The sequence below is a fragment of the Elaeis guineensis genome, chromosome 7, assembly GCF_000442705.2.
Source record: "Elaeis guineensis isolate ETL-2024a chromosome 7, EG11, whole genome shotgun sequence".
Classification (NCBI taxonomy): Eukaryota; Viridiplantae; Streptophyta; class Magnoliopsida; order Arecales; family Arecaceae; genus Elaeis; species Elaeis guineensis.
The window spans coordinates 17,115,036-17,141,642 of NC_025999.2; the positions used below are offsets into that span (position 1 = coordinate 17,115,036).

The window sequence follows — 26,607 nt, forward strand, 5'->3', positions numbered from 1 at the left end:
TATGTTTTTTTACTTAAATATTTTCAAGGATAATATCATTTTGAAATTTTTTTTGAAATAGTGATAATTGTTTAAATAGGAATTAGTGATTCTCGAAAAGTGGAAGGGCTGGCAGAAAAATAATACACATAATCAGAATGAAATATTCTCTAATTGTTGTTTTTGGAGATGGTATATATTTATTTATACATCCCTAGTCCTATTTTTTGAGGTTGCTTTGTTGAATGATTCCAGACCTATGTCATGTGTCCTGGTAATACTGGTCCATCCATCATGCATCTTGTATTTTGCATTATCATGTATTATTTTTATCATGTAATTTTTAAATCTTCTAGATGCATGCATAATCTTATAGAAGCTATGTACTAGGTGCAAAAGTTTAAGACAACCTATGAAGTTTATGTAACCACAGCATACATATTAGCTACCATGGACTATCTATTTTAGTAATTTGTAGTATGGATTTTTTTTTTTTTTAAATTCCACTTCCCATCTTATCACCCCCTCCTATAAAAAATTGCACTTCAAAAAATCTTGAAGATTTCTGCATCTATTCCATGGGTGGATTCATATATTCAAATCTATGTCAGGGTGTATGGTTCATACTTGCTTTTTTGTCCTATTGGCAGGTATGTTTTAGCTTGAAATCATCATCATCATCAACACTAATTATAAGTTAATCAAAAAAAAATCAGTAAAGCATTTATGAATCATCCATTTCTTATTCTAGCTTATGTCTTCAACTGTGCAGTATTTGAGAGAAGGACTTTCTCGAATAGATGAAGGTTGGGCAGCTGCACGTTTTGATTCTCTGCCTCATGTTGTGCACATTTTGACGTCGAAGGATCGTGAAGGTGAAATGCAGTTCTTGAAGGAACAAAGCGATCTCATCGAGGATATTGTTGACGAAGTTGTACATTCATATCATCATGGTTTCAATAAAGCAATTCAAAACTACTCCCATGTTAGTCAAAGGCTTTTCTTTTGAATAGCTAACCATCGGCACTTTCTTGAGTTAAACCATCAATATTAATTTGCTTCTTTCTGCCTTCCCCAGATCCTGCGGTTGTTTAGCGAATCCGCTGAAAGCATTTCTGTGCTAAAGGTTGATATGGCAGAGGCAAAGAAACTTCTAGGTTCTCGAAACAAGCAGCTGCATCAATTGTGGTATCGATCTCTTACACTACGTCACATTCTATCTCTGCTGGATCAAGTTGAGGGTGTAGCCAAGGTCTGTATCTCTTGTATCCATTCCAACCCTTAAACAAATTACACATGCAATTAAAGAGAAGTTTCTAAGAATTGTTTTACAATCTGCAGCTCCATGTCAGAGCATGCATGCTAGTATATCTCTATGTACATTAAGAGTGCTCTTGATTTTGTGTGAAGCTACCTTTTCGCTTAAATTAGTAGCTAGAATCTTCTATCCAAGATGCTTTACCCACTACAAAACCTTAAATTTGCTGATGCACTCATGCTTATCTATCTTAAATCAGCAATCCCAAATTGCCACAACTTTTATAGATGCATGGTTTATTGTTCTTATAATCTTTTTGAATGTTTCAGTTATGTATGTTCCTTTAAAATACATTAACTAATACATATAAATTTTTTGCATAATAATATGTCCTAAGTTCTTTCTTATTTGAACTCTTTAGAACTTCACTTCCTTGCTTTGGCACCCAGCTTCATTCCCACACCCATTCCCAATATAGGTAGCTGTAATGTTTCTTCTGAGTTATGACATTGTGCTTTCATTTCCTTTTGAGATTATTTTGCATTAGTTTTTAGCTCAGTGCCCTTCCTCCAAGGATAGGCTGCTGTAGTTTGAAGGGACATGGAGTATCACACAATGTAGTTGGTGTTTTGGAAGTTGAACTATCGAAGGGGTGCTAATAGGAGATTTAATGTTGAGAAGGTCCCCAGATTTCATATCTTATGTAAAAGGAAGGTTTTGTTTTAACCTTTTAGTAGTCCAATTTAGAGGTGCTTATTCTTCCTACTTTTTTCCTTTCTATTTTTTGAATTTTCATCTTGTAACCTTGTGTGTAAGGCATGCTAACTAGTTCATGGGTTTCAAGTTCCTATATGCTATCTGATTTTCCAAAGACACTTTGCTTTCCTGGGATGAGAAATTTGTATTTTATTTATTGTATTTTTGTTTTCAAGTAATCTTTTAGAATCTAATAAAGTGGCAACTCATTATTGATATTGATTTTTATGGTTTAGATTCTTTCACTTTCAATTTTGTTATTACAAAATGTTAGATTTAGCTTTGGTCTATTTTAATCTCTAGGTGGCTGAATGTATTTTGAAATTTGGAACAACCTTGTGCAAAATATTTTTCCTCCACAAAACAATCACCTCTTCTTTGGGGGCGTGCTTCTCATTTTGAGCAAGCTTATATGAGAGTTAGATATATGAACCCTTAGGGGTGGCATCTTGTGCATATGTTGCCACTCTTTTGTAACTTTATGATATTTGGATATCTAGTAGTTGAATGTTAGACTAGTATTAAAGATTTATGCCTCCATCCACACACGTATAGCTAGAATTAACTGAAAGGCTTCACGGGATACTACTATAACTGGAGCTACGAACAGAAAAGCAGTTATTTTGGGGTCTCCAATGACAGTTTAATGACAGATCTGGAGGCCTTGGAGAAATTTTAAACAGACTCCAGATAACCCTTCCACTTCACCTTTAGCAGTCAATCTGCCAATAATCATGTCATTTGATTCTGATGATACTGTGCTACTTCGTTTGCCAAAGGCATTGTTATGAAGAGGAGACCAACCAGACATCTAAAGGTGGTTGTTTGATTCTTAGAAAGCAAGTCTGTGGAGTTGGTGGTGAGATCTTGGGAAGCTTTTGGAAGTCATAAGATGTGAAATAATTCATTTGGTTCTGTGTGTACAGTTAGCTCGGCCACAGCACCTTGTGCAACTGACAGACATATATGGACATATGATATTACTACACATACTCAATAAAACTGTTTACAGTCCTATGTATGTTAGTTTCTCTAATAGTTACTGTTGTCCGAAAGAAACAAATTTTCATTTGGGGCATTCAGATGTATTCTTTCGATCTTGTCTATATCGAACAAGTAAGAACTGGTTGATGTAGCTATAGATGCAGTGCACTTATTGCATTTATGAATGTCACAGGTTCCTGCTCGCATCGAGAAGCTGATCATAGAAAAGCAGTTATATGCTGCAGTTCAGTTGCTTGTCCAGTCAACATTGATGCTAGAGAGAGAGGGCCTTCAAGTGGTTAGTTTCAACTCTTTTAAACAACCAATTGTTTGTCATCAAAATTTCATAATTTGCTGGCCTATCTTTACATAGGCCACAGTTTACGTATTCTCTAGCCTGTGCTGATGAAAGATATATTATTATGCTTACAAATAAAACAAGGGTCGTCTCATATCTTAATCCTCTTTTTTTGGGCAACTGGCATTTGTTTTTGATCAAGCTTTAAAAACTATAAGGAGGTTTTACATGACAGCTTTGCAGTGTTCATGGATGTTAATATTTTCAGGCAACTTAATGTTTTAATGAATTTTGCTTCTATATTACCACATTACACTGCAGATATAATTTATATTAGTTTGTACATTCCTTCTTGTTTATTTTTGTAAATGATATTTTATTGCTAGAAGAACCTTAGTAAGCCAACTTACAAAAGATTTATTGGAAGATCAATCCCATTATCACACAATCCTCTGCTTTAAAGCAGAAGCGCAGAACTTAAGAACTAAGAAGTAAAATTAAAGGGTGCAAGGAGTGCAATCTCTAGAAATATATAAAAAATAAAAATGTGAGATTTATTTTGAGGAAATAAATCTAATGGAGTATTGATTATGTTTAGTGTAGTTCAAACTGTTGAAAATAATTACATTGACTTCTATGTTCATAGTTGAGGTTTAAACTATGCACAGTTTAACACGATCAATGAAGGCCAATTAAGAGAGATATAACTAATCAAGGTTTGCTGTATCGGTATCGGACGGCGTGCCGGTGTCGGACCGATATGGTACGGTATCGGTATCGTACTATACCGACACGGTACGTCCAGACGTACCGGTCTGGTACCGGTACACAAATTTTTTTTTGATTTTTAATTTTTTTTTTGGATTTTTAAATTTAATAATTGATAAATACAACCTCAATATGGCATTATATTGCATATTATTGACATATTTGGGTTCAATTTGGAGTTAGGTTGCGGTACAAAGACTCTTGATCCAAAATTTCAAACATATATTTATTTACATTATATTTCAACTATGTCATCTTAAAACTAAAGAAAAAATATATAAAATACGCATTAAAATGTATCTAAATATTTAAGTACAAAGCGCAATAACTGATATACGAATCTTAAGATGTACTCTGCATTTAATTTCTTGTCGAGTGTCTGTGACGCTCGTAGATGTCTGGATCATCAACATAGTCTGAAGGGACATCAGTCCAACCCTCTAGCCAAGCTGCACCGTACTCTCGAATATTCATCATCTCATAAGGCATCTTCTCTGGATTGTAAGACATCTCAGACCTCTCGTTAAAATTCTGACTCTGAGAAGTATCCTCGAGATGATGGTACGGTTGTGGAGGAGTCTATCCAAATATGCCAGTAGCAAAGTCTGATCCGTAAGATGCTCCAAGCTGCATAGGGTAGTAACCACTGAAAGATGATGCCTCGGATGCACCATATGCATATGGATCATAAGGTGGCTGTGGATAATAAGATCCATAATGCGAGGATGATCCAGATACATCCATGGACCCTACTCTACGTGCAAAATCGTCCGCAGCTGCATCATGTGCTGGACGACCTCTAGGAGCCTGTCGTCTATATGAAATCGACTCCCCACGATCTCTACCGACTCGTCCACCATGATCCCTATCCTGTGTGACATGCGTAAACTGAGACTCATCGGTGAATCGAATATCACTCTATGGCTGTGTCTCATAAATGGTGGTCTCCTGTCCTCCAGTTCCTCTCTGATCATCAGATCCATGGCTACTACTACCAGTATCATCATCACTCTCCCTGGTGTCCGTATCTGAACCAGATAGGTCCTGTACTCTCGAGAGTGGTGCACGTACAACTGTCTTTTTCTTTTCCCCCCTTGTGCCCCTCTGTGACTGAGTTTCCTGTGATTGGGAGGATGGATGCCTTCTTGCTGGTTGCCGGAAGGATCGTCTATACATTTCTCGCTTGAATCTCTGGAAAGATGTATCGGATAGCGAGTCATATGATGAATGAGTCCCTTGTGTCTCCTCAGATTGGCTGATCAGCTGGAACTTTATGTGGAATATTTTTTTCTGTCCATTGTCCTGGATCCACTCTGATCTTCCTCGCCACCACACTGGCTGGTCGTGGAGGGGATCCTGGCTCATCAAGCTCTGGCTCCTGCTGCTGATCTGCAAGCCATCCGATGATCGGATCGTCATCCTCGTTGGCATAATCATCCAGCGTCGGATCAGTGTACTTCAACTGAACTTCCTCCTGAATACATTTTAGTCTTAACCTCAGATTGTAGTGAACATATACAAGATCGTCGAGGCATTTTTGTGTTAGACGATTTCTCTGTTTGCTGTGGATAAGGGCAAAAGTGGACCAATTACGCTCACAGCCACTAGCAGAGACCGTCTGAGAAAGAATACGGACAATCATATGTCTCAAATTTTCTGCTGACGTTCCAAAATGAATCCACCATTCAGCTACAAAAGTAAAATTACATATCAAATTTGATGATATTATTAAGCAAAATTATATATCAATCTACATTGCTCATTATTGATATGTAATTTACCTGGATTCATCTGCTTTTTGCTTACGACAGCTGATGGGACTCCAAAACTGTCTGATTCTTCTCTAAACTGTTTTGTCTGAAATAAAATATATTTATTATTTATAAATATATCAGATCGAATTCAGTTGAATAATTATATCTGTTTTAAACTAGCATACCTTTTGCAGACACAACGACGCGATTTCTGGATCGGGCACCATCTTATATATGACATTGCGAAGAGCAGCAAGAAGCTCGCTATCCATATCTATCCCCGAAATAGTATATTGAAATATCAGATTTAAGTAATAAGCTGCAGATAAATTTCAAGACTGATTAAGCATAATTTTATTTTCATGCTTTAAAAAAATATTTTAAAACATTCTTGAATCCAAACTTACCAACTAGATGCAAATCTCTGCCCATCTGATAGTCCCAACGGCGCTCAATAATGTTAATGAATTTTTGAGCATGCTCGGGATCATTCTCACTGATCTGTTTCTTTGCCTTCTCCATCATGTAATATAGGAAGTCCATCTGGGGATATCTCTCGCTGTCCACGGCGTGAAGCACCTCATATAAAGGCTTGATAGCTTTCACTATCTTCTCAGCCCGCTGCCAAAATGACTGACTCGTCATCAAGTTCTCCATATGACTTCCATCAGTGCCGGCCCTCGCATATCTGCTTTCCTGCCACTTGGCACTGACAAACATCTGACGTAGGGCTGTTTTCTTCTGAAGAAGATTATCAAGTGCTATGTAGTTGGTAGCAAACCGTGTGATATCCGATCGTAAGATCTCCCCTCCAGTATACGTCCGCATCAATGAAAGAACCCATGTGTGGTTGTAGATGAATTTAGTAATGGTCTGGGCAATCTCCACTACCTGCTGCACCCTGCGAATCTTTTCGATATCCATCAATATAAGATCAATGCAATGTGCAGCACATGGGATCCAGTATATCTGCGGTCGCTGCTCCATCAGCAACTCTCCGACAGCCTTATATTGTGGTCCGTTATCTGTGATGACCTGCACTACATGCTGCTCACCCACTGAATCAATCACCTCCTCCATCAGACCAAGGATATATGTGGCATCGTGCATCTTATCTGAAGCATCGATTGATTTGTGAAAAAATATTTTTTCATCACAGTATGTCAAAAAATTAATGATGCTCCGCCTAGTAGGATCTGTCCAACCATCACACATCACTGTCAGACCGTATGTAGGCCATTTATTTTTGTAAGAAGCAATCCATCTCTACAGATCCTCCTTATTGCTGTTAAGAAGCTGACCATAGATGTTCTTAGGTCCTGGAAGATCTACACCCTGGCCGGCAGCCTCTATGGCTGAAATAGCAGATCGGTAGTAAGGATTGGCTGCTGCATTTGCTGGAATATGGCTGAAATGAAACCATGATTCAATAGCTTGCCACATTTTTTCTTCTTATCTTTTTTCAGCATACTGTCAATTCTCTGCTGCTTTGAATCCTTGCTGAGCAAAGCATGTGGATCCAAATCTTGAATGTTGGCTCCTACTGGAATATCTCTGGAGGACCTCCTCCTACTGCCAAAAGCTCCCAACAAAGAAGACATGCTGCGTCTGCTTCCTCTACCATCAGGCTCTCTGACTGAGGTAGCCCTCCTTAACTCGAATTCTCCCCTACCAGTCGCTGATCCAGATCCTGATTCGTAGTATGATGGTCCGAATTGCTCTCTGTACCGGGCCATCTCCTCCTGCTGGTACTGATCCGCCAAGCTCGTTTGAATGACAGCCTCAATCTGTGCCTCCTCATCATCTGGAGCATAAGCATCCTCTGACTCTCTAGAGTGATAAAAAGGTGGCTCTGCAGCTCGACGGTCTGCTTCGGTCTTTTTCTGCTTTGTCTTTTCCTTCGCTGCTTTCGATCAGCAAAGTGCTTTTTCATCAATTGTCGGACCTCTTGCGGACATTTCCGATACATGGACATATCAGGATAACCACCAGTCAGATGCTGCTTCAACCTAGTCATCCCTCCTTTGAACTCTGTGTTGCACCATTTGCATCTTCAATGATGCCGAGTCGAGAGCATCTCGCCATGATCCCAACCGATGTCATGCTCTGGATCTTTCTTCTTATTCATTTTTGCAAGTATAACAAAATACTAATTATTTCGAATTACCTGTAATATAACACTAATTACATATATTTTTTATTTGATAATATTTTTTTACTATTTAAATATTTACAAAAAGAATTTCAAAAAAATCTCAAGTTAGATTCAAATATTTCAATTATTTTGAATCATTCTAAACATTATTCTCAATTTCAAAACTAACATTGATTTTTTATTTTTTTAATTTTTTAATAATTTTTATATAAATAAATATATACTATAAAATAGTTGATTAATTAAAGTGAACGAATGTCATACTCTAAATTTTTTTTTTTATAAATATATGCAAGTACAACAAAACACGATAGTTTAACGATAATTAAAATAATTATATATAATTTTAAAATAATTTTAATAATTATTTTAAAACTTATAAATTCAAAATAAATATATTATATACTTCAAATAATATTTTTAAATTAACTAAAATATAACACTATTTTTATATATTTTTTATTTTATAATTAAATTTTTTAATTTAAATAATTAAAAAAATAATTTTTTTATTTCAAATATTTGAAAAAAAATTGAAATTAGATTTAAGTAGCTTGAATCATTCTAAACATGATTCCCAAACTCTGATTTTTTCTCTAAAATTTAATTTTTTTTTTAATTTTTAAAAAAATAAATATGTAGATCTTTCAAAAATCTATCACATATAATTAAATCATACCAAAATCACAAGATTTTGGCATGATTTTCTCTTATTTTCATTCTTTCTCATTCTTTTTCTATTTTTAACAACAAAATAAAAAAAAATATTTACTAAGAAAATAACATATTATCTTACCTCCGGCCAAAGATCAGTCTTTCCTCGAACCACTCGTACAATTTGACAGAGTTTTTTCCTTTTTTTCTAATTTTTCGGAGGTCTCAACGGTTTCGTTGAGACCTTCATAAACTTCGGATCCTCGGGAGTTCTCTGAGAAGTTCTCAGAGAACTCTTAAGCCACTCAATGATTTAAATCTCCGACCCCACCCCCCTCCCCCCCTCTCTCCTCCCCACTTTATTCATGTGGGCATGTCGGTATGGTTCGGTTCACACCGAACCGGACCGAACTGATCCATACCGTCCGATTTTGGGCGGTATGGATGTGAACCGGATCGAACCGAGCGGTTCGGGGCGGTTCGGAAAATTTTTCAAAAAAAAGGTCCGAACTGGATCGGTAAACTACCGATTCGGCTCGGTACTCCTCGTACAGGGCGGTTCAGTCTGGTACGGCAAACCAAGCATCTAATATTACTTCTTTTTCATTTTCACCACTGTTACTATGAGGGCCCAAGTCTGGAGGTGTGAGGTTGGTCAAAGAAATGAGTACATTAGAGGACATGTAGGAGAGTTGTACAAATTCAGAAATGGTGATGGAGAGTTGGTTGAGATGATTTGAGCATTGGCAATGAAAATAGGAGGGGGCATAGATAAAGAGTAGTACTTTATAATTTTTGTTGAAGATGTAGAAGAGTAGGGAATGACCTCAAGTAACATGGAGGGAAGTTGTGAAAAAGGATGTCAAAAAAGTTTGAATTGACACCAATTGTAGCCATAGATAGGAATTCTTAGTGAATGAGGTAAGGCCAGCCCCAAATGGCTAGGACAAGATTTAATGGCTTTACTCAAGGCTTCATGTCCCAGCGGGACATCCCATGGGATACTGGGATGGGGTACCATTCCATGTGTTGGGACATGGCCGTCTCGCTAGCATCCCGACATTTCGATTGGGACGTCTTGGGATATCCCTTGTCCCAAGCATCGGGACGGGGTGGGATGGCGGCACGTCTCGTTCTATGAAAAAATCAGGACGGTCCCGTCCCATGGGGTTTAAAACCTTGACTTTACTTATGATTTTATTACTATTGGCATGAGGGTAGTGATACCACAAGACACATGTTGATGATTTGACCTCTTCATGGGCTAGGTTGGGCTTTGCCAAAAGGTCAACACTACTTGCCTGGCTTGGCCTGGCTTTTGGGCAAACCTTCCAGGATCAAGCTTGGTCTTTACACGGGCTTGGGTATTTAGGTCGGGCCTCGGGCTTCATGGCCCTTTTTTTTCTTTAAAAATTTTTAAATTTTAAGTTTTATATCAATACAAATATAAAACTTAGTGTGTTCCATCTCCATTTCGTAATATTTTATTTTAAGTCTTTCTTCTCATACCAATCCATCTTGTATATAATTATATACCATTATTTATTTAAGTAATTTTTTTTGGGTGGTACATAATGTAAAATTTAAATTTTATTTTCATTTTTTCACCACAAACATGCATTGCTTATATCTAGTTGTTATTCTAAAAAAATTGAAAGCTAGGATTTTAGAAATTCAAGATATTTAGCTTTGCTTTCCTTTCTCCAAGCATGTTTTTTAGAGCTAGGTCCGTAATACATACTTCCCACTTAGCATAGATTTTTCTTGGTTTCTTGATGTAATGACCTAGGACCTTCACTCAAAAAGGCTAGCCAAAAGGTATTACTTGAGCTCCTTGATCTTGTATAAGTACCCAAGATATCCTTGATGCCAAATTAATGTGTGACTAAATACATGCCAATACGGGTCCTTACATACTCCCTCTATTTAAGGCGTGGCATCCTTGTTAGGCTAAGGATCCGAACTCTGCCAAATCCCATCATAAACATTATGATTGGCCCGTGGTTAGCCTCAAAATGGTCTATGACTCTATGTGCAATGTCCTATAGTCCTATGAGCCATGGGTCAAGTCTAGTTCGATACCATTTGTTACCATATAGGGTCTCATCCAAAAAGGCCAGTTGGAAGCTTTGGCCCTGTATAAGTATCCAAGATCTCCGCATCTTACAACGGATGGATTAAACACATACCGCACGGGCTCTTACACACTCTTGCCGTTTAAGTCCTAATGTCCTTGCCAAGGTAAGGACCTAAATACAATCAAAGTTAATCACAAGTATCACAATAGGCCCGTGGTGTAGCCTTAAAAAGGTTTGTGCTGCAGAATCCCCTAGTTTGGCCATGGGCCGTTGATACCATATGTAATAACCTAAGACCTCACCCACAAAGGTTAGTTGAAAGCTTTGGCCTTGTTTAAGTATTGAAGATCTTCTCCAGTGCACAACCAATATGGGACTAAACACATGCCTATGCAAGCTCTCACAACTGGAGTTAAGACCCAAGTATATTCTTTTTTCACACAATTTTTCATATATATTTTGGATTCTTAATATGCATTGTTGAGGAGGGGCCTTTGCACAATGGTAAGGTTATTCCGTTTGTGAACTTGGTGTCACAAATCTGAAATATAGAAATAGCCTCTCCACATGTGGAGTAAGGCTGCACATATCTGACCCTCCTTAGACCCTATAACAGTGGGAGCCTTATGCACTGGGCTGCCTTTTTTTTTTTTTTCAAAGATGCATTGTTATGATTTATTTGTCATATAAGAGGTTTGTTTTCTACTATCTAGAGCTCTTTTTCCTTCTTTTTTCTTTGTGTTTTTTTTTTTTTTTTTGGGGGGGGGGGTGCTTACTTTCTTGAAATAGTTGGAAATTAGTTTCGACTCCAGTTAACCTGACCTATTCATAGTGTATCTGTATTCCCATCTTTTATATTTCATGGATTTTGTTTGCTTTTCAAGTCTCAATTAGACGAAATAGATCATCACTGTCTTTATCTTCACTAACCTCTCCAAAAATATACTGCCGCATCTAGTATATGTCCTTATTTCTTTTCACATTTGATTTTTTTCTAATGTTGTCACACATGAGCATGTTGAGTGTTTGATGATGAATGTTCACAAAGGTGTTCTTGTTATATATGTAATAACAGATATGGGTATGCAAATTTATTCTTGTGTAACATCCATGAATTCACACATATGCTTCTACTTTTGATCATTTCGTGGTTTTTGATTACTGGTTCTAATTTTTTCCGGGTGTGTAGACCTGTGAATTCATCATGTACCTGCTATCTATTTGTGATCATTTTCTAGTTCTTCAAAACTAGCTCCCGTGCCCTCTCTCCAGCCCTTCATGTCTCTAATTTTCCTTTCTCCTGGATATGTAAGTTAGCTAGATATCATTCATGTCTGATTAAAATTTTGCAGGTTGGCGCTCTTCAAGATGTTCGATCTGAATTAACAAAGTTGCGTGGGGTTTTGTTCTATAAAGTTCTTGAAGATTTACACAATCATCTTTACAATAAGGGTGAATTCAGGTATTTCTTCCCATTTTTTTTATTGTGATGTTGATGTAAATCTCAGTTTCTTCATTTGTTATTTGGAGGACAGTTTGAGGCTGGATTCCTGTCAGAATAAGGAACATGCTTACTCATTCTTGTCTCCCTCTTGGCCTGCTGACTTCTTCTTGGAGGAACGCATCATAGTTAAATGACAACTATTTTTGTTAGAGACAAGTTTTTTTACATCTATATAAAACTACATTTGACATTATATAAACTCATTTTTTTTTCTTTCTGCAATTCACTGTGAATTTTGATATATGAGTTTTCTGATTTCTACCTTCTTGGTCATGCTTCTTATATCATTTCCATGCTGATGGTTTTTGTGCAGCTCAACTACATTGAGCATACCTGAGAGAGATGATGAAATACCAACTACCACTGCCATTGGGCTCTCAGTAAGCAGTTCACAGCCTCTATCTAGGAGAACCAGGTCATTGAAAGGCGACAATCACATTGGTGGACCTGATGGATCTTTTAGGCCAGGGTCTGTTGATGGCAGGTAGGACTTGAATCTGCATGTATTTTTTCAATCGCTTGATACATTATCTTTCAAATCCATATCATCTTCCTGAAAAAATGGTGCCAATTGTTGTAATTTTCAAACATGAACCAGGTTCCAAAATTTAATTCTGCATGACCTGTTCTCCAAGAATCAATGATGACTCTGAAGCCTAGTCATTATACTATTCAAGCTCCCTGAATCATGTCCACTGCTTCACATAATCTTGAGACCACGGTTTGCCGAACTGGACCGAACTGCCCGGTTCAGCCTGAACCCAGCCGAACTGGCACAGAAATGGTCCGGTTCGGCCCTATTTTTAGAATCAGGGCTGAACCGGCCTGAATCGGTCCGAACCAGGCTGAACCACTTGGTTTTGTACAGTTTGAGGGACCGGTTCGGTCTTGTTTTCATTTTTTTTAAAGTGTCGGTAGATGGAATTTTTTTTGATTTTTTTTATTGTCGGTACAGTACATTATGATATGGTACGGTACTGTACTAGCCGGTTACCGGCATGCCGGCCGGTACCGGTTCAGCTTTCCTTGCTTGAGACTGATATTTTGTGCCCATCAGGGTAACCAGGCTAGTTTTCTAGATACCAACTTGCTAGGAAGGAAAAATTCAGAGGCGCCATTTTTACTAATACCTAGCATCGTATTTAATAAATGTCTATTAGATACAAGAAAAAGATTCCAAGACCTGAAACTTTGCTGCAAATTGCTCGAGTCAAATCTCAATGGAGTAGGATATATGCAAGGTTCATATCCTCCTTGTTCTTAAATCTCATTTATTGTTGATAATTTGTCACTCTTCTTGGTGAAAGTCCAGCATGAGGAACTTCTTCTTGGGTGATAGTCCTAAATCCTGTGCCTTGTACGAAACCAAAATCTCCAGTTCTTCAAGGCGCAGGCCACACCTCTAATATGAGATTGAGATGAACACTACTCCTGCCTCCAAATTCTGTAGTCAACTTTCTTATATAAGAGAGTGGAGCATGAGGAGTAAAAGAAGAACCTTCTTTGATTCTGTCCTCATGCCCTGTTAAACTTAGGGCTCCTCATCTTTTTCCTGCTCTCTAGTCTCTGTCTGAACCCAGTACAGTCTCCAGAAGATTCAAGTCAAATTCGAGTAATTTGAGGATAAACAAAGGAACGAGACACTCTCTGCATTAAAAATTAGTTTGAAACTCTATCATATTACAATTTCTAACAAAGCTGATTGCTTATATCTTGTTTCACACAAACAAGGTTCTTCCATAATCCAAGAACCGCTGAAAAGGTTGTCTAATTCCAGTCCCTCTGGATTATTTTTTTCTAATAGGTTATCTGTGTTTTCCTAACTCTGCTAAGGCTGCATCAAATGCACTTGGACATGAACTTATAGTACAACAGAGAGTCAGAAATCATCACTTTCACAAAGCCAGCTTACCTCCCCACTAATGCAATTTGCTCTTCTGATTGTCAAGCTGTTTTTGAACATTTAATCCACATCCATCATGATCATTCAGCTTCCATGCTTAAGAAGCATCTGGAAATACTCGATAGATCATTCATTTACCTTTAACCCATGAGTTCCTCATGGAGCTTAAGTTTATTCTAGATCATACAGACACCCAGGACTGTGTTCATACTGAAGTGGGAACTTAAGCCTGATATCCATTCAAATAATCTTAGAGTTCCAATATAATCTCTTATTTATGTGGGTTATCCTTGCAAGAGAGGACAAAAGGGTATGAATGACAAAATGGATGTGATTCAAGGATCAATCTCTACTTAAAATCATTAAGCAACTCTTCAAGAAATGAAGTATGCATATGGGATCCAAGACAGGAAGTTTTGAAAAATTTCTTCTTCCAAATTGACCATACTTGTAATTGATGAGGTATATAAGCTTCTATATTTTGTACAAGGTGTATTGGCTTGTTTGTCTCTCTAGTTATTCTTTAGGCTATTTAGAGTAATCTATTTGTTATTTTATTTGGCTGTGCTTGTAGGCTTGACTATTTTGAACATGGTCTGCCACACCGCCTGGTAGGGCGTACCATACCATACTGCCTTGCTGTTTCGCACCATACTGACACTCGGTATGCTATTTCATACCGTATCGAACTACATACCAACATTGTAATAGGATGATACTGGTATTGGGTCCGGTACCAAGAGGCAAACCTTGATTTTGACTTTATAAAATTTAGAAAATACATGCCTTTACTGATGCATGACCTGCATGATCAACTTATAAAACTTGCTCATAGTTTGACAATATATAAATAGATATGGACATACACACATTACATGCACGCACACTTCATACATTTTGGTCTTTTAAGCTGTAGCTTTGCTAACCTGAGTGCACATTTGTAGCTCTTCATTTGATGGTCATGATGATGAGAGCACTATGGAGGTACTTGATGGTGGTGCCTCTGATGGTGTTCTTCAATCCTTGAAGGCCCACGCTGGTGATGGACATGTTAAGACTATTTCTCGACAAATTCCAACATGGCTTTCATATGCCACACCAGATGAATTTCTTGTAAGACTACATATCTGAAAGAAAGAAATTGTTGCAATATCATATAATGTTAGTTATTTTGTTTTCACTGTTAGAACTGAACATTTCAGGGTCACTTTTGATTGTAGGAATCAATGAAAAAGAGCAATTCCCCTACCCATGTGAAATATTTACATACATTAGTAGAGTGCCTGTGTATGCTTGGCAAAGTTGCAGCTGCTGGTGCTATGATATGGTACTGTCTCTCAATTTATCATGCTTTGTATCTCCTATGAAGTAGGATTGTTGATCATGGGTTAAGTTCCTTCTAGATTTAGCTTTTATTTCCTTTGGTGGTTGCCTAGATCATTTATTGCTTTTTTCTGGTCATATTATCAACACTATATATGCTCTTTTTAAAAAGAATAAGAAAGGAAAAGAATAATGAACTAGAGGAATGCCACATGGTTTGAGATGATCTGTATGGTCTCCTTATGTGCACGCACACACACATGGGCAGGGCTACATCATCCACTGGTGAATGGGAGTGTTTTATGCTCAATTGCCTAGTTTCCTGATTTCTCTTGCTTTTATTCCCATCAGTTCATAGGGAAAAGGTATTCTTGCAACTTAACTATGCGCTGAATTCATTGAAAGGAATGATTGCATGTTGCCATGAGGTAATGATGTTGCCCAATTAAATTGCAACAATAATTTATGTTGTTAAATTCCATAGGAATAGGGGAAGGAAAATAAGATATTTCAGCCGTTGGAGTAAACCTTTTGCATCTCTTCTGTTTGTGTTATAACCTTGCCCGTACCCATGATATGCTTAGGTGGCCATTTTTTGAGGCAAGATGACTAATAACCCCTCAATAAGCGGCACATTCCATTGCATGGAATGCCGAACTGTCCCAAATCGGGTGGTTTGGGGCATGCCGAATGGTACCGACGGTCAACTGGTGATGAAAACGAAGTGAGGGAGAAAGAAAGAGGGGAAGAGAGGAGGGGAGGGATGGTGGAAAGGGCGGTGGTGGCCCGTCGAGGCTATCAGAGGGCCACCAAGGTCTCTAGGGCTCTATGATCCTCCATGAGTGAGATTAGAGAGAGGGGGAGGGAGAAAAATGGAGGGAGGGGAAGGTGGCGGGGAGGGCGTCGTGGCCGTCAGACTGTGGAAATCCACCCCACTGATGTCGCAAATTTGAAATAGGGGCAATCCACCTCTGTTCATCGTATTTTTTTAATGTGATACACAGTGAAGCCAGCAATGTGTTTCATAGTCAAACCTTGATGGCTTCAAGGTGAATCATATTAAAAAAAAAGATGATAAACATGAGTGGGTCGCCCTTGTTTCGAACCCGTGGCATCTGCAGAATGGATTTTCGCTGTCCGGCGGCTACTTGAAATCCCCCCGACGGCCTCCCCACCACCTTCCCCTCCTTCCATTTCTCTCCCTCCCCCTTCTCTCTAATCTCTCTCATATAGGACCACCGAGCTCGGAAGGCCTCAGCAGCCCTCCGAGGGCCTCTGTGGTCCTTCAGTGGCCACTGCTAGCATCCCCCCTCTCTTTTCCTCCCCAGTTGTCCCTTATTTCCATGTCGGTTCGGGCTGTTATAGTTTGATATGGGGGCGTACCGACTTGTACCACCAGCCGATCAACATAGGATTTAGTTTTGAGTCGGCGAGCCTTGCTCCATTGTTTATATAGAAAAAATTAAATTAGCATAGAATAAAGAATGTCAAACCATTCCTAGGTTGTAGGGCTGAGCAAATAATTGAAACCTGAAGAAAGCCACCCAATCCGACCCAATAAACATCGGTTTCGCTTGGTTGAAAGATATAAATCAGACGGAATCAGGTTGGGGTTTGTAAAAAATCGGTTATTTATGATCGGATTCAGTTTCTACACTTTTAATCCGTATGAAATTGAACCCGATCAATGTAGTATTTCATAAACTCACTTTCATTTTGGGACGGCGTCGTTTAAACTTCAATATTTCATTTTAAAAATACTCTGTCATCCATTTGGATTCATAGGAATATTAATGTTGAATTGTTGATGGAAGCACATTAATTTGAGACTATTTTGAAGTAAAAGCTTTCGGATGAGTAAATCTTTTTTTTTTTTTTTCTGTTTTATTTTGTACAGGTTCAAAAATAAGTCCAAAATTTGTAACTTATAAGGTTTAGGCTTTTTTTGTATTAAATTGACAAAAAAAAAAGCAAATAAGCTTAAGTGGGCCAACATTGGACTTAAAATCAACATTGGGTCAATATTGAAGCCTAAACCGACACAACCCATCCGAACCCGTTATAAACCGTTCTCTTCGGTTTCAAAAGGTTTATACATGGTAAATGGTTAGCAGCGGGTTGAATTTTCTTCAATTTGATTGGATTCGGTCGGATGAAATTTTTCTCTCAACCCGACCGAACCTGACCAGTGCTCAGCCCTACTAGGTTGAAATAATTGGACTGATGCTGATAATCTAGAATATTTCATCAGAGATTGCTATCCAATTTGCTGTCTTTGCATGAAGTGTCACTTTCTGTTACTTCGCTTTATCACCTGTAACAGAACCACAATTCATACCTCTATGCCTTCTTGTGGAAAACATCAACAGTTTCTATGTAACAAGCAGATGGTTGCTACATGTTTTCTTTGGTTCTCGTCTGATGGCTTTCTAAATTTTGATGCCAATTGCTCAACTGTAGCCAGCATGTTGTAGTCAATTCATTGAGAAATAATGTGTTATGAATTGTGATTGTATACAGGAATTGATTGCCTGGGATTTAAAGTTCTGTATGTTTATTAAATAGAAATAATTGGCATGGTGCTTTGTGGCAGCTATCTGTGCTTGCTAATGGAATTAAATTAATGATTTGAGTAGTTTCTGTACCATTGTACTTTTTTGTCCTTGAAGAGAATTGAGATGTTTTGAACAATTGGTAACATATAATTGTTGTTGTTGTTTGAACTGGTTAGCATCATATTTCTCTGGTAGAGCTTTTCTTATACTTGATCTTTATTTTGTTTTGCTTATGTTTAAATGTCAGGGCTTGTATTTAGGAATAATACTCCAGCAGACTGCTCATTATGTATAACATTCTGATTGTAACAAACTCTGCAAATTTTTGTTTCTATTTTAGGTTGTCATATTTCAGTTCTATTTCTAAATACTTATAATTCTCTTGTTGATGATATTTGCTTTCTCATAATGTGAAACAGTCAAAGACTGCGATCTACCATTCATGATGTGATTACTTCAAAAATAAAAGAACATGCAGCACTAAATTCATCGAGGTCATGCATGAGTCAGGTTACCCGAACAGCTACTTCTGACTTGTATTATTCGAAAGGATTGTTAGATAGCTACCAGGTGCTGAAACAGAAGCATAGGAATGGGACGTCTTCTGTGGGGACACAAGTGGCTATTAGTCCAGTCTCTTCAGCGATGACACCTATGGGCACGGCACAGTCAGCAACCAGCGAACTTCTTAGCTTGATATTAGATTCTGTCATTCGTATACTTGGTGAGATACTCTGAGAGTATTGGTTGTATTTTATGCTACGTTCGATTAGATGTCTTTTCCAGGCTTGCTAAATCTTGGTTCTACAATACAATCAGAGAACCATATTATTGTTGGCGAGCTTCTGGAATCAAAATCATCTCAACAAGGTGACAGTATAAACACACCTAAATCCATAAGTGGTGACCCAAGCTGGAACCCAGACTCTGAATCTTCTCAAGTTACTGGAGGCTTTAGTGTGGGTTTTTCCTTGACAGTCATACAGGTAGCTTATTAGCACCTTTATCTTTGTTGACTTAGGCAAAGGATTTTGATCGTATATTGTTTAGTAAGTGGTTGATCGTGGTCATGCTTCAAATGACAAGATTAGTTCATGATTGTGTTTCTGGTTTCTTTTTTTCTTTTCTTTGTGGAGAAAGAGCGAATGCCAACAACTCATATGTGAAGTTTTAAGAGCAACTCCGGAAGCTGCGACTGCAGATGCTGCTGTTCAAACAGCTAGACTTGCAAACAAGGCCCCTGTAAAGGAAAAAAGGCAAGTAAAAATGCATGCATATATACACAGATACATGCTTATGTCCATACATTTTATGCACACACAGGTACACAATTTATCAAGTGCCAGGAGTTTTGATGGATTTTAGCATTAACTTCATTTATCAAGTTATTTAAGCTTAGACTAGCAAACTTCAACACCCTCTCCACCAAGAGAGAGAGAGAGAGAGATAAGAGAAGAATAAAGTCCAATGAACATCTTTGTACTAAAGAACAATAATTTTTTTGTGTTGTAGGAATGGATAACATTATATGAAACCATAGAATGCTGTACCGTGCCGAACCGGCAGGTACACCCCGTATTGACCGGCGGAGAACCGGCACGGTTTGGCTGGTTCAAACGGTATACCGGTGGAGGAGGGAGGGAAAGAGAGAGAAAGTGCAAGAGAGAGAGAGGAGGAGAGGGAGGGAGGCGCGAGCCGCGGGAGGCCGACGGTGGCCCGCTGCGGCCAGCAGAGGGCCGCGAAAGCATCCGCGGCTCATCGGTTCGCCTGATAGGGTTTGTCCGGCGGCTCCGCCCCCTCCTTCCCCTCCTTTTCTTTCTTCCTCCCTCTCTCTCTATTTCTCTCTTTCTTTCTTTTTCTTCTCTCGGTTCAGGTCCGGTGCCTTCGTCGGTTCGCCGCCGGTTTAGTATGATATGGAACGATACTGAACCATACCGCCGGCCGGCCGAAACGGCCGTTGGTACCGAGACGGCGAACTTTGTATGAAACCATTAGATGCTAACACCTTGAATATTGAAGCTTTTGCATTACCCATGATAATATTTTATTTTCATTATTCTCACAAATTAATATTGCATCCTTCATATGTGGCATTTCTAATTTACGATTATCATATTGTATGAAAAAATAATGAACATATTTATGTTTCAACTTTACTTCTGTTGGACTGGACGGTTGATTGATGAGCTGTCAGATCACTCATTGGTCACTTAAGCTATCAGGCCCGTCACATGCGATTGTGGATTCTTTTACGAAATGTAGATAGGATTAAATTAACTTTGAATCCTGATAAACTTAAATTATCTAATCACTGCCTACTGTTTAATGAAAGAAACATACTTTCATTCAAAGAAACAAAATTGATAAAAAAGAAGTCCCACTCGAGTGCAGCTCAGGATCTCAAAGTAACACAGATTAGTCTACTAGCAAAAACAAATTACAATGAACAATGGAATAAGATGACTGAGAAGTTCTTCTTGATGATGAGCTGGCTGATGCCTTTCTCCCTTCTTCAATATGGCTTGAATACCCTTCTTGATTGGCAACTGCTATGCTGATACCAATGACTCATTAACAGTTGGACCAATGCTCCTTGCATCTTCTTTCATGGTTACTTCCCTGGATGGGGCCCTTCTGTGGCCTTCGGAATTCATGTACCTAGTCAGTCATGTGATCTGTGTGCTTAGTGCCCCTTTTATCCAAACTTTTCTCATGTGACCAAGGCTGCTGTTTACCTCTCAAGCATTATGGTCCCATGTGAGGAAGCTTCCCTGTTCACTCAAATCCTTTTCCACGTGACTTGTTCTCATTGGCACCAGGGCTCTCCTATAGATGCTCAACTTTTATCCATCAACAATTTACAAGAACGATATGACCAGCTTCCATGTATATCTTACATTCTAATTACATGATAGGTTCCATGACTTTTTTGATGTGAGCCTTTGCTTAGGTCTGAAACTCCATTCCTCATGCTTAGCAATGTCTAAATCAATGCAGATATCAATATGAATCAGACTTGAGATAATATTGCAAAAAGTGGTGCAAAAGGGCTTAGAATTGGATCTGCAACCATACATTTGATTTTAGGGTTCAGATTTGAATTCTTCATTTCTAGATCTGGGAGTTTCATATCAGTTTGCTGAATAAGTTAGTAAGTGGGAAATGATTGCACTCTAGAGGTGTCTTGTCAAGCCTCTAGTGGGAAAAAAACTAACAGAAAGTGTTAAAAAAGGGAAATCTAGGTACATAAGAAGAGGAACAGGAACATCTATTATTCTTAAATCTTAACATTGTAAATTAGTTTGCACTCTTATCTTTAAAACCCTACAAGGACCTGGAATTTGCTTGATGGACCATGCAGTGTCCATACAGTCAGAGTTTTGCAATAAAGAAGAAGATTGTCTTAGCCTTTGAGGAAGTCCAATTGATAAGAAAAGAATGATTGGCCTGCAAAAGGTGCTGACCTAACCAAACCCCACTCCCATCTGTACACAACCTCTTCTTACCAAGGTTTTAAATCCTGTAGGATGAGGCTGTCCCAATTTGATTGTGGAATAGGACATGCCACTGTTCCACAACGTTGCAATTAGACATGAGGACAATAGTGGGATGATTCTGTCTATGGGAACATCTCGCTGGGAATTGAAACCATGCTTCTTATTTTCCACTCTTTTCTGTTTCCTTCTTTGTTTTCTTTGCTCTTTATTCACTTTCTCCTCCTTTCCATAGCAAGGAGGAAATTGGACATTTTTATTAGCTTGTGAGTAGAAAGGGCGCTTACAGATCTTTTCTATCCTTTCTAAAATGGGACTAGTGAAATGGGTAGTTTGTGGATATCATTATAAATTGAAGTACTATGGTTGAGATCCAACCAGTGATTGAAGTTCCAACGGGACGGGGGCGATCCCGGCCGTCCTGTCCTGTTTCTTTGGGATTCTGGCGTCGGGGACGGGTGTGGGATCCCGAAACGCATTTTCGGCCTTCGTCTCGATTGTTCTGTCTTCGTCCCGGTCAGATGAGGTGTTGGTATGGCTGTCCTGGTCATGCCCAAACTTTTTCTTTCCAAATGCTGATGATGCTTCAAAGCTCGAATGGCTTATTCATCATCGGGGTGGGGGAGGAGAAGAATGAAGGAAAATGGAGTACTGACCTTTTTCTTTTTCTGCTAGTGCGTCGATGTCATCATCGTTGCCGGAGGGAGCACGATGTTTGCCCTTTGATTCTAGTTTTCCAAGAGCAGAGTACGCCGGTGGGAGGACAGTTTGGGAAGAAGGGAGGAGAGAGGAGAGAAGAGGGAGGCCGTCGAATTTTCCGACGTGGAGCATTGGGGCCAATCAGGACTCGAGAGGGAGGAGAGAGGTCTGTAGGGAAAGGAAAGAGGGTTCGGAGCTTTCAGGCTCTGATATGGATTTCTCCTGTGGGTTATGCGATGGGATCCATTCGATCTCATCCATTTGATCACGTCCATAGGACAGTTTTCAAAATGCTTTGATTCTGTGATTTCTTTCGGCCCGAGCATCGTGCCTATAGGCCCCACGTAGCTGCTCCGATCGATGCCCATGACTCCATTCAAACATCGCGCCTATCACTCCTAACACGCCTGCAAGTGTATCGATACTGTACCCATGTTTTAAGACTTTGAGCCTCTGACTTCATTCACATCATAGCTTCTTGAAGTACTCCCATCAAAGGAGATCACAGGAGTAATTTTGTCGGACAAATCTATGTGGCCGACATCCGAAGAAGAGAGTTAAAAAAAAAAATATTGACAAGACTCACACGTGGTTGACACTCGACACTCATCTATTCATGCGTGGTCAAGTGCTGCTTAGCCCAAGATTCCTATCCTATATATTCTTATAAATCGGGCAAATCATATTCACCCATGCCTTACCTTAGAAGTGTGAGGAAGAGAGAAAGACTCAAAGGATTGCTTAGTCTCCGGCCACTATTCTTAGTGAAACTGACGGGAGTCACCAGTGATATTCCCACTATTCTTCTGTTTAAGCAGTTGGATTAAATGAGATTCTTTAAATGTTCAAAATATTGTTAGTACCAGCTATTTTGTGGCAATTATGTTAGAAAGACTTGCTGGGATCTATTGAAGATGTGTACAGTATTAAATAGAATCGATCCATTATAAATATATTGCTTTTGAAGTTGAAATATATTTAAACAATAAATACATCAGTAAAACTTCAAGATAAATTCAAAGTAACATATATATATATATATATATATATATATATATATATATAAGGGTGTCCCAAGTGTATATCGGGATGCCCGATTGGGACGGCCTTCAAGATGGGGCGGGATGCTGGGTATCCCACTTCGATTGAAAATCGGGACGCCTCCATCTCATGGGATTTAAAACTTTGGATCCAACCATGTTAGAAATGCCACCTAGAAACATAAGTAATTGCAGGACCTCTAGTGCTCAATGGCAACCACTTGAGAAGAAGAAAGCAGCAAATGTAGTTGCTAAACTTGGACCTTGGGCATTTATTTTCCCCCATTCTGCTCCAAAAAATTGATCCTTGGATTGGACTGCAATAAAGAAGAAAAGCCAATAAAAATTTAGATCTCTGTCTCGGATTTTCTGGCTTCATATTGGAGAGTGGTTTCGAGTATGAATTAGATTTTGATTACTAAGTTTCTAATCTGAAGCCAAACCAATCTCAAACTAATATAATATTTACTTTAAATTCCCTATTGAATATAAAAAAATTGTTTTCTTGTTGTTATATAGTTAGTCAACAATATGTGCTGTTACCTATAATTATTTGGAGTTACCAATCAAATCTTATCTAGAATATGTTTTTGATAATATCTACATGTTGCATATAATTAGATAATCAATTTATATATTTATTATGGTGTGTGTTATGATTTTTATTGACCTGATTTGATGTAGAAATTTCAATGGAATGATAAAATTAATATTTTACCCAATCCGATCCAACTTGAATGGAATTGAACTATGTTTGGGTTCAATTTTTTGATCGAATTATGGGTTTGGGTTGTCCCATTCCTGATCCAAATCATCCCACCTGCAGCCTACTTTTTAGTGCATCAGTTTATTTTCTTTTCCCAAAATCTTGAATTCTTGATGGATCACTTGTACTTGAATATTATGTCTCCAACTTTTACTCATGATGTTTTAGTAGCTATTATATGTTGGTAAGGATGGTACTGTAATTTGACTAGGAATAATAGCGGATAAATGAATGATAAAATAATTGTAAATGTAAATAGGATAAGTCATGGATTAATAGCGAATACATTAGTTTTATATGAGGATATAATTAATGTAATTAGTGCTTATGCACAAGTAGGGGTAGAGGAGAGTGTTGAGAAACAATTTTTAGGAAGAAGTGGTTGGATTGATGCAAAGTATTCCTAAAGGAGAAAGGAGAATGCGGTGACTAGCGATGTAAATACTAAATAGGCTTGTAAGGAAGAATAGAGTGAGTACTTGGGGGTTTGATTTTGGAGATGGAAGTTAATGGAAGATTAGATCTTTGGCAATTGCAAATATATGATTTAAGAAGAGAGATGAGCACTTAATAACCTTTAAGCATAGATCATATTTGTCACAAATAGATTACTTTTTCATTAAGAAATAAGAGACATCAGCATGCAAGGATTATAAGGCAATACCACAGGAGTGTTTAACCACACAATATAGGTTGCTAGTTTAGATGTGTAAGTGCAAGATGAAAGGAAAAGAAACTAATAAATATCCAAACATAAGATGGTGGAATTTAAAGGGGGAAAATGTTATATCTTTTAGGGCTAAATTATTAAAGGAGGAAAATTAGAATCTAAGGACTAGGCTGAACAAAAGTTGGGACCAAATGGCAACTATTAAGAGTATAGCTAAAGATGTTTTAGGAGAGTCAAAGGGAAAAAGATGTATGCATAAAAAAAACTTGGTGGTAGAGTCAAAAATCACCAAACTTGTACTGGGAGTTCAGAACCATATTGGTTGGTGATTGGTATGCTACAGTACAGGTTGATACCATGCTGTTCCAAAAACACTTTGGGCTCTCATTTCTTTATTTTTCAAATTTTGAGCTGAAGTTGATAGACCGTTTACCAAGTTCGCTAAAGGTTGGCATGTGGTTTGTCGACTTCAATTCAAAATTTAAAAATAAAAAAGAGATCGAAATAGAGGATCACAATTGTAATCAAGTTTTGTTATACCATATTGAATGGGATGGTACAGGATGTACCATATCAAATCAGATGGTATAGAGCATACCAATTATGTCTATTCAGTACCAATACGTGGTGTGGGGGCGTACTAACAATTGGTACGCCGAACTGACCCCATACTAACACAGTAATAGGGTGGCACCGATAGGGGCATGGTACCGAGACAACATATCTTGATTACGATCCTTTGCTTCATTCTCTTTATCCCTTATTTTGAAACGAAGATAGCGGGGACTAGTTTAGAATGAAGATGGTGGTGTTGAGGATACCGCATGGGGAAGAGGGAGGAAGGAGAAGAGGGAAAGGTGAGAGAGGGAGAGACGCAGGGGATAGGAGGCCTTACTTGGGAGTGATCCGCATTGGTGTGTCGGCGAAGGGAAGACGAGTGTGAGGGAATGCTAGAGATAGAAACGAAATGAAAAACCTCAAACCACCTTTTATGCAGTTTGGATATGGTGAACCATCTCAATTAAGGACTAGTTTGATTTGGTTCACCCTAAACCGCTCGGTTTGGGATGGTTCAGTGAATCATGAGTAGAATAATAAGATATAGAGGTAATTAGATCAAAAAGGATTTGACTTTAAACAATAGTAAAAACAAAAGAGGTCAGGATCTTATTAAATATAAGGAAGCTAAGATAGATGCAAAAAGGATCATTAGGCTAAGTGCGTAGCATATGATTATTTATATGATGCGTCGAAAAGATGGTGAGAATGAAGTTTAAAAGTAGCTAAAACTAGAAAAGGAAAAGTAAGATTTTTGATCAAGTTAGATGTATTAAAAGCGAGGATGAGAGGTAATAAAAGATTAGGAAATTAAAGAAAGATGGAGGCATTACTAAAAAAAATATTAAATTAGGATTCTACTAAAAAGTTATTGAAAAAAAAAAAATATAGCAAGGGAGACGTCAAGGTTCTATTCACACAAATCATAAAAGCAAGTAGATAGCTTTGAAAAGATGCAAAAATGTAAGGCATTGCGCTTGAAATTCTTATTGAGGTTCGAAAAATCATGGGAGATATTGAGCAAAATTTACCAACCTATTTCATAAATTATAATAACTAAGAAAATGCTAGATGATTTAAGAAGTATTATAGTAGCAATATATAACAAGGTTCATTGAACTGGTATTGAGGGCATACCGACTGGTGACTGATTTGGAATGGTACATATTCATATTGTGCCATGCCGGTGCATACCAAAATAGGAAGAGCTGAAGAGGAGAGGGAGAAGGAGAGAGCAAAAGAGAGGGAGGGAGAGGGAGAGGGAAGAGAGGTTGAGAGTGAGGGAGAGGACCAAGAGGCCATCATTGTCGAAGTGGCGAGAGAGAGGGAGGAGAAGAGAGGAAGGAGTAGAAGGGAGAGGGAGGAAGGGAGAGGCTGAGAGAGGGAAAGGAAAGAGAGGCCATCATTGTTG

The 26,607-nt window shown here is 38.3% G+C and overlaps 1 protein-coding gene across 1 annotated transcript in view; it reads left to right on the forward strand.

The window, feature by feature from the left end:
• Window positions 1-26,607, forward strand: part of LOC105060457 (exocyst complex component SEC8) — a 79,325-nt gene that overhangs the window by 2,054 nt on the left and 50,664 nt on the right. The window contains exons 3-14 of the mRNA XM_073260957.1: window positions 752-964; window positions 1,058-1,231; window positions 3,171-3,275; window positions 12,037-12,146; window positions 12,502-12,672; window positions 15,036-15,204; window positions 15,312-15,418; window positions 18,389-18,693; window positions 18,789-18,955; window positions 19,110-19,229; window positions 19,482-19,588; window positions 20,548-20,623. Of these exons, the coding sequence (XP_073117058.1) occupies window positions 752-964; window positions 1,058-1,231; window positions 3,171-3,275; window positions 12,037-12,146; window positions 12,502-12,672; window positions 15,036-15,204; window positions 15,312-15,418; window positions 18,389-18,693; window positions 18,789-18,955; window positions 19,110-19,229; window positions 19,482-19,588; window positions 20,548-20,623 (1,824 nt within the window). The remainder of the gene's footprint in view (window positions 1-751; window positions 965-1,057; window positions 1,232-3,170; window positions 3,276-12,036; window positions 12,147-12,501; window positions 12,673-15,035; window positions 15,205-15,311; window positions 15,419-18,388; window positions 18,694-18,788; window positions 18,956-19,109; window positions 19,230-19,481; window positions 19,589-20,547; window positions 20,624-26,607) is intronic.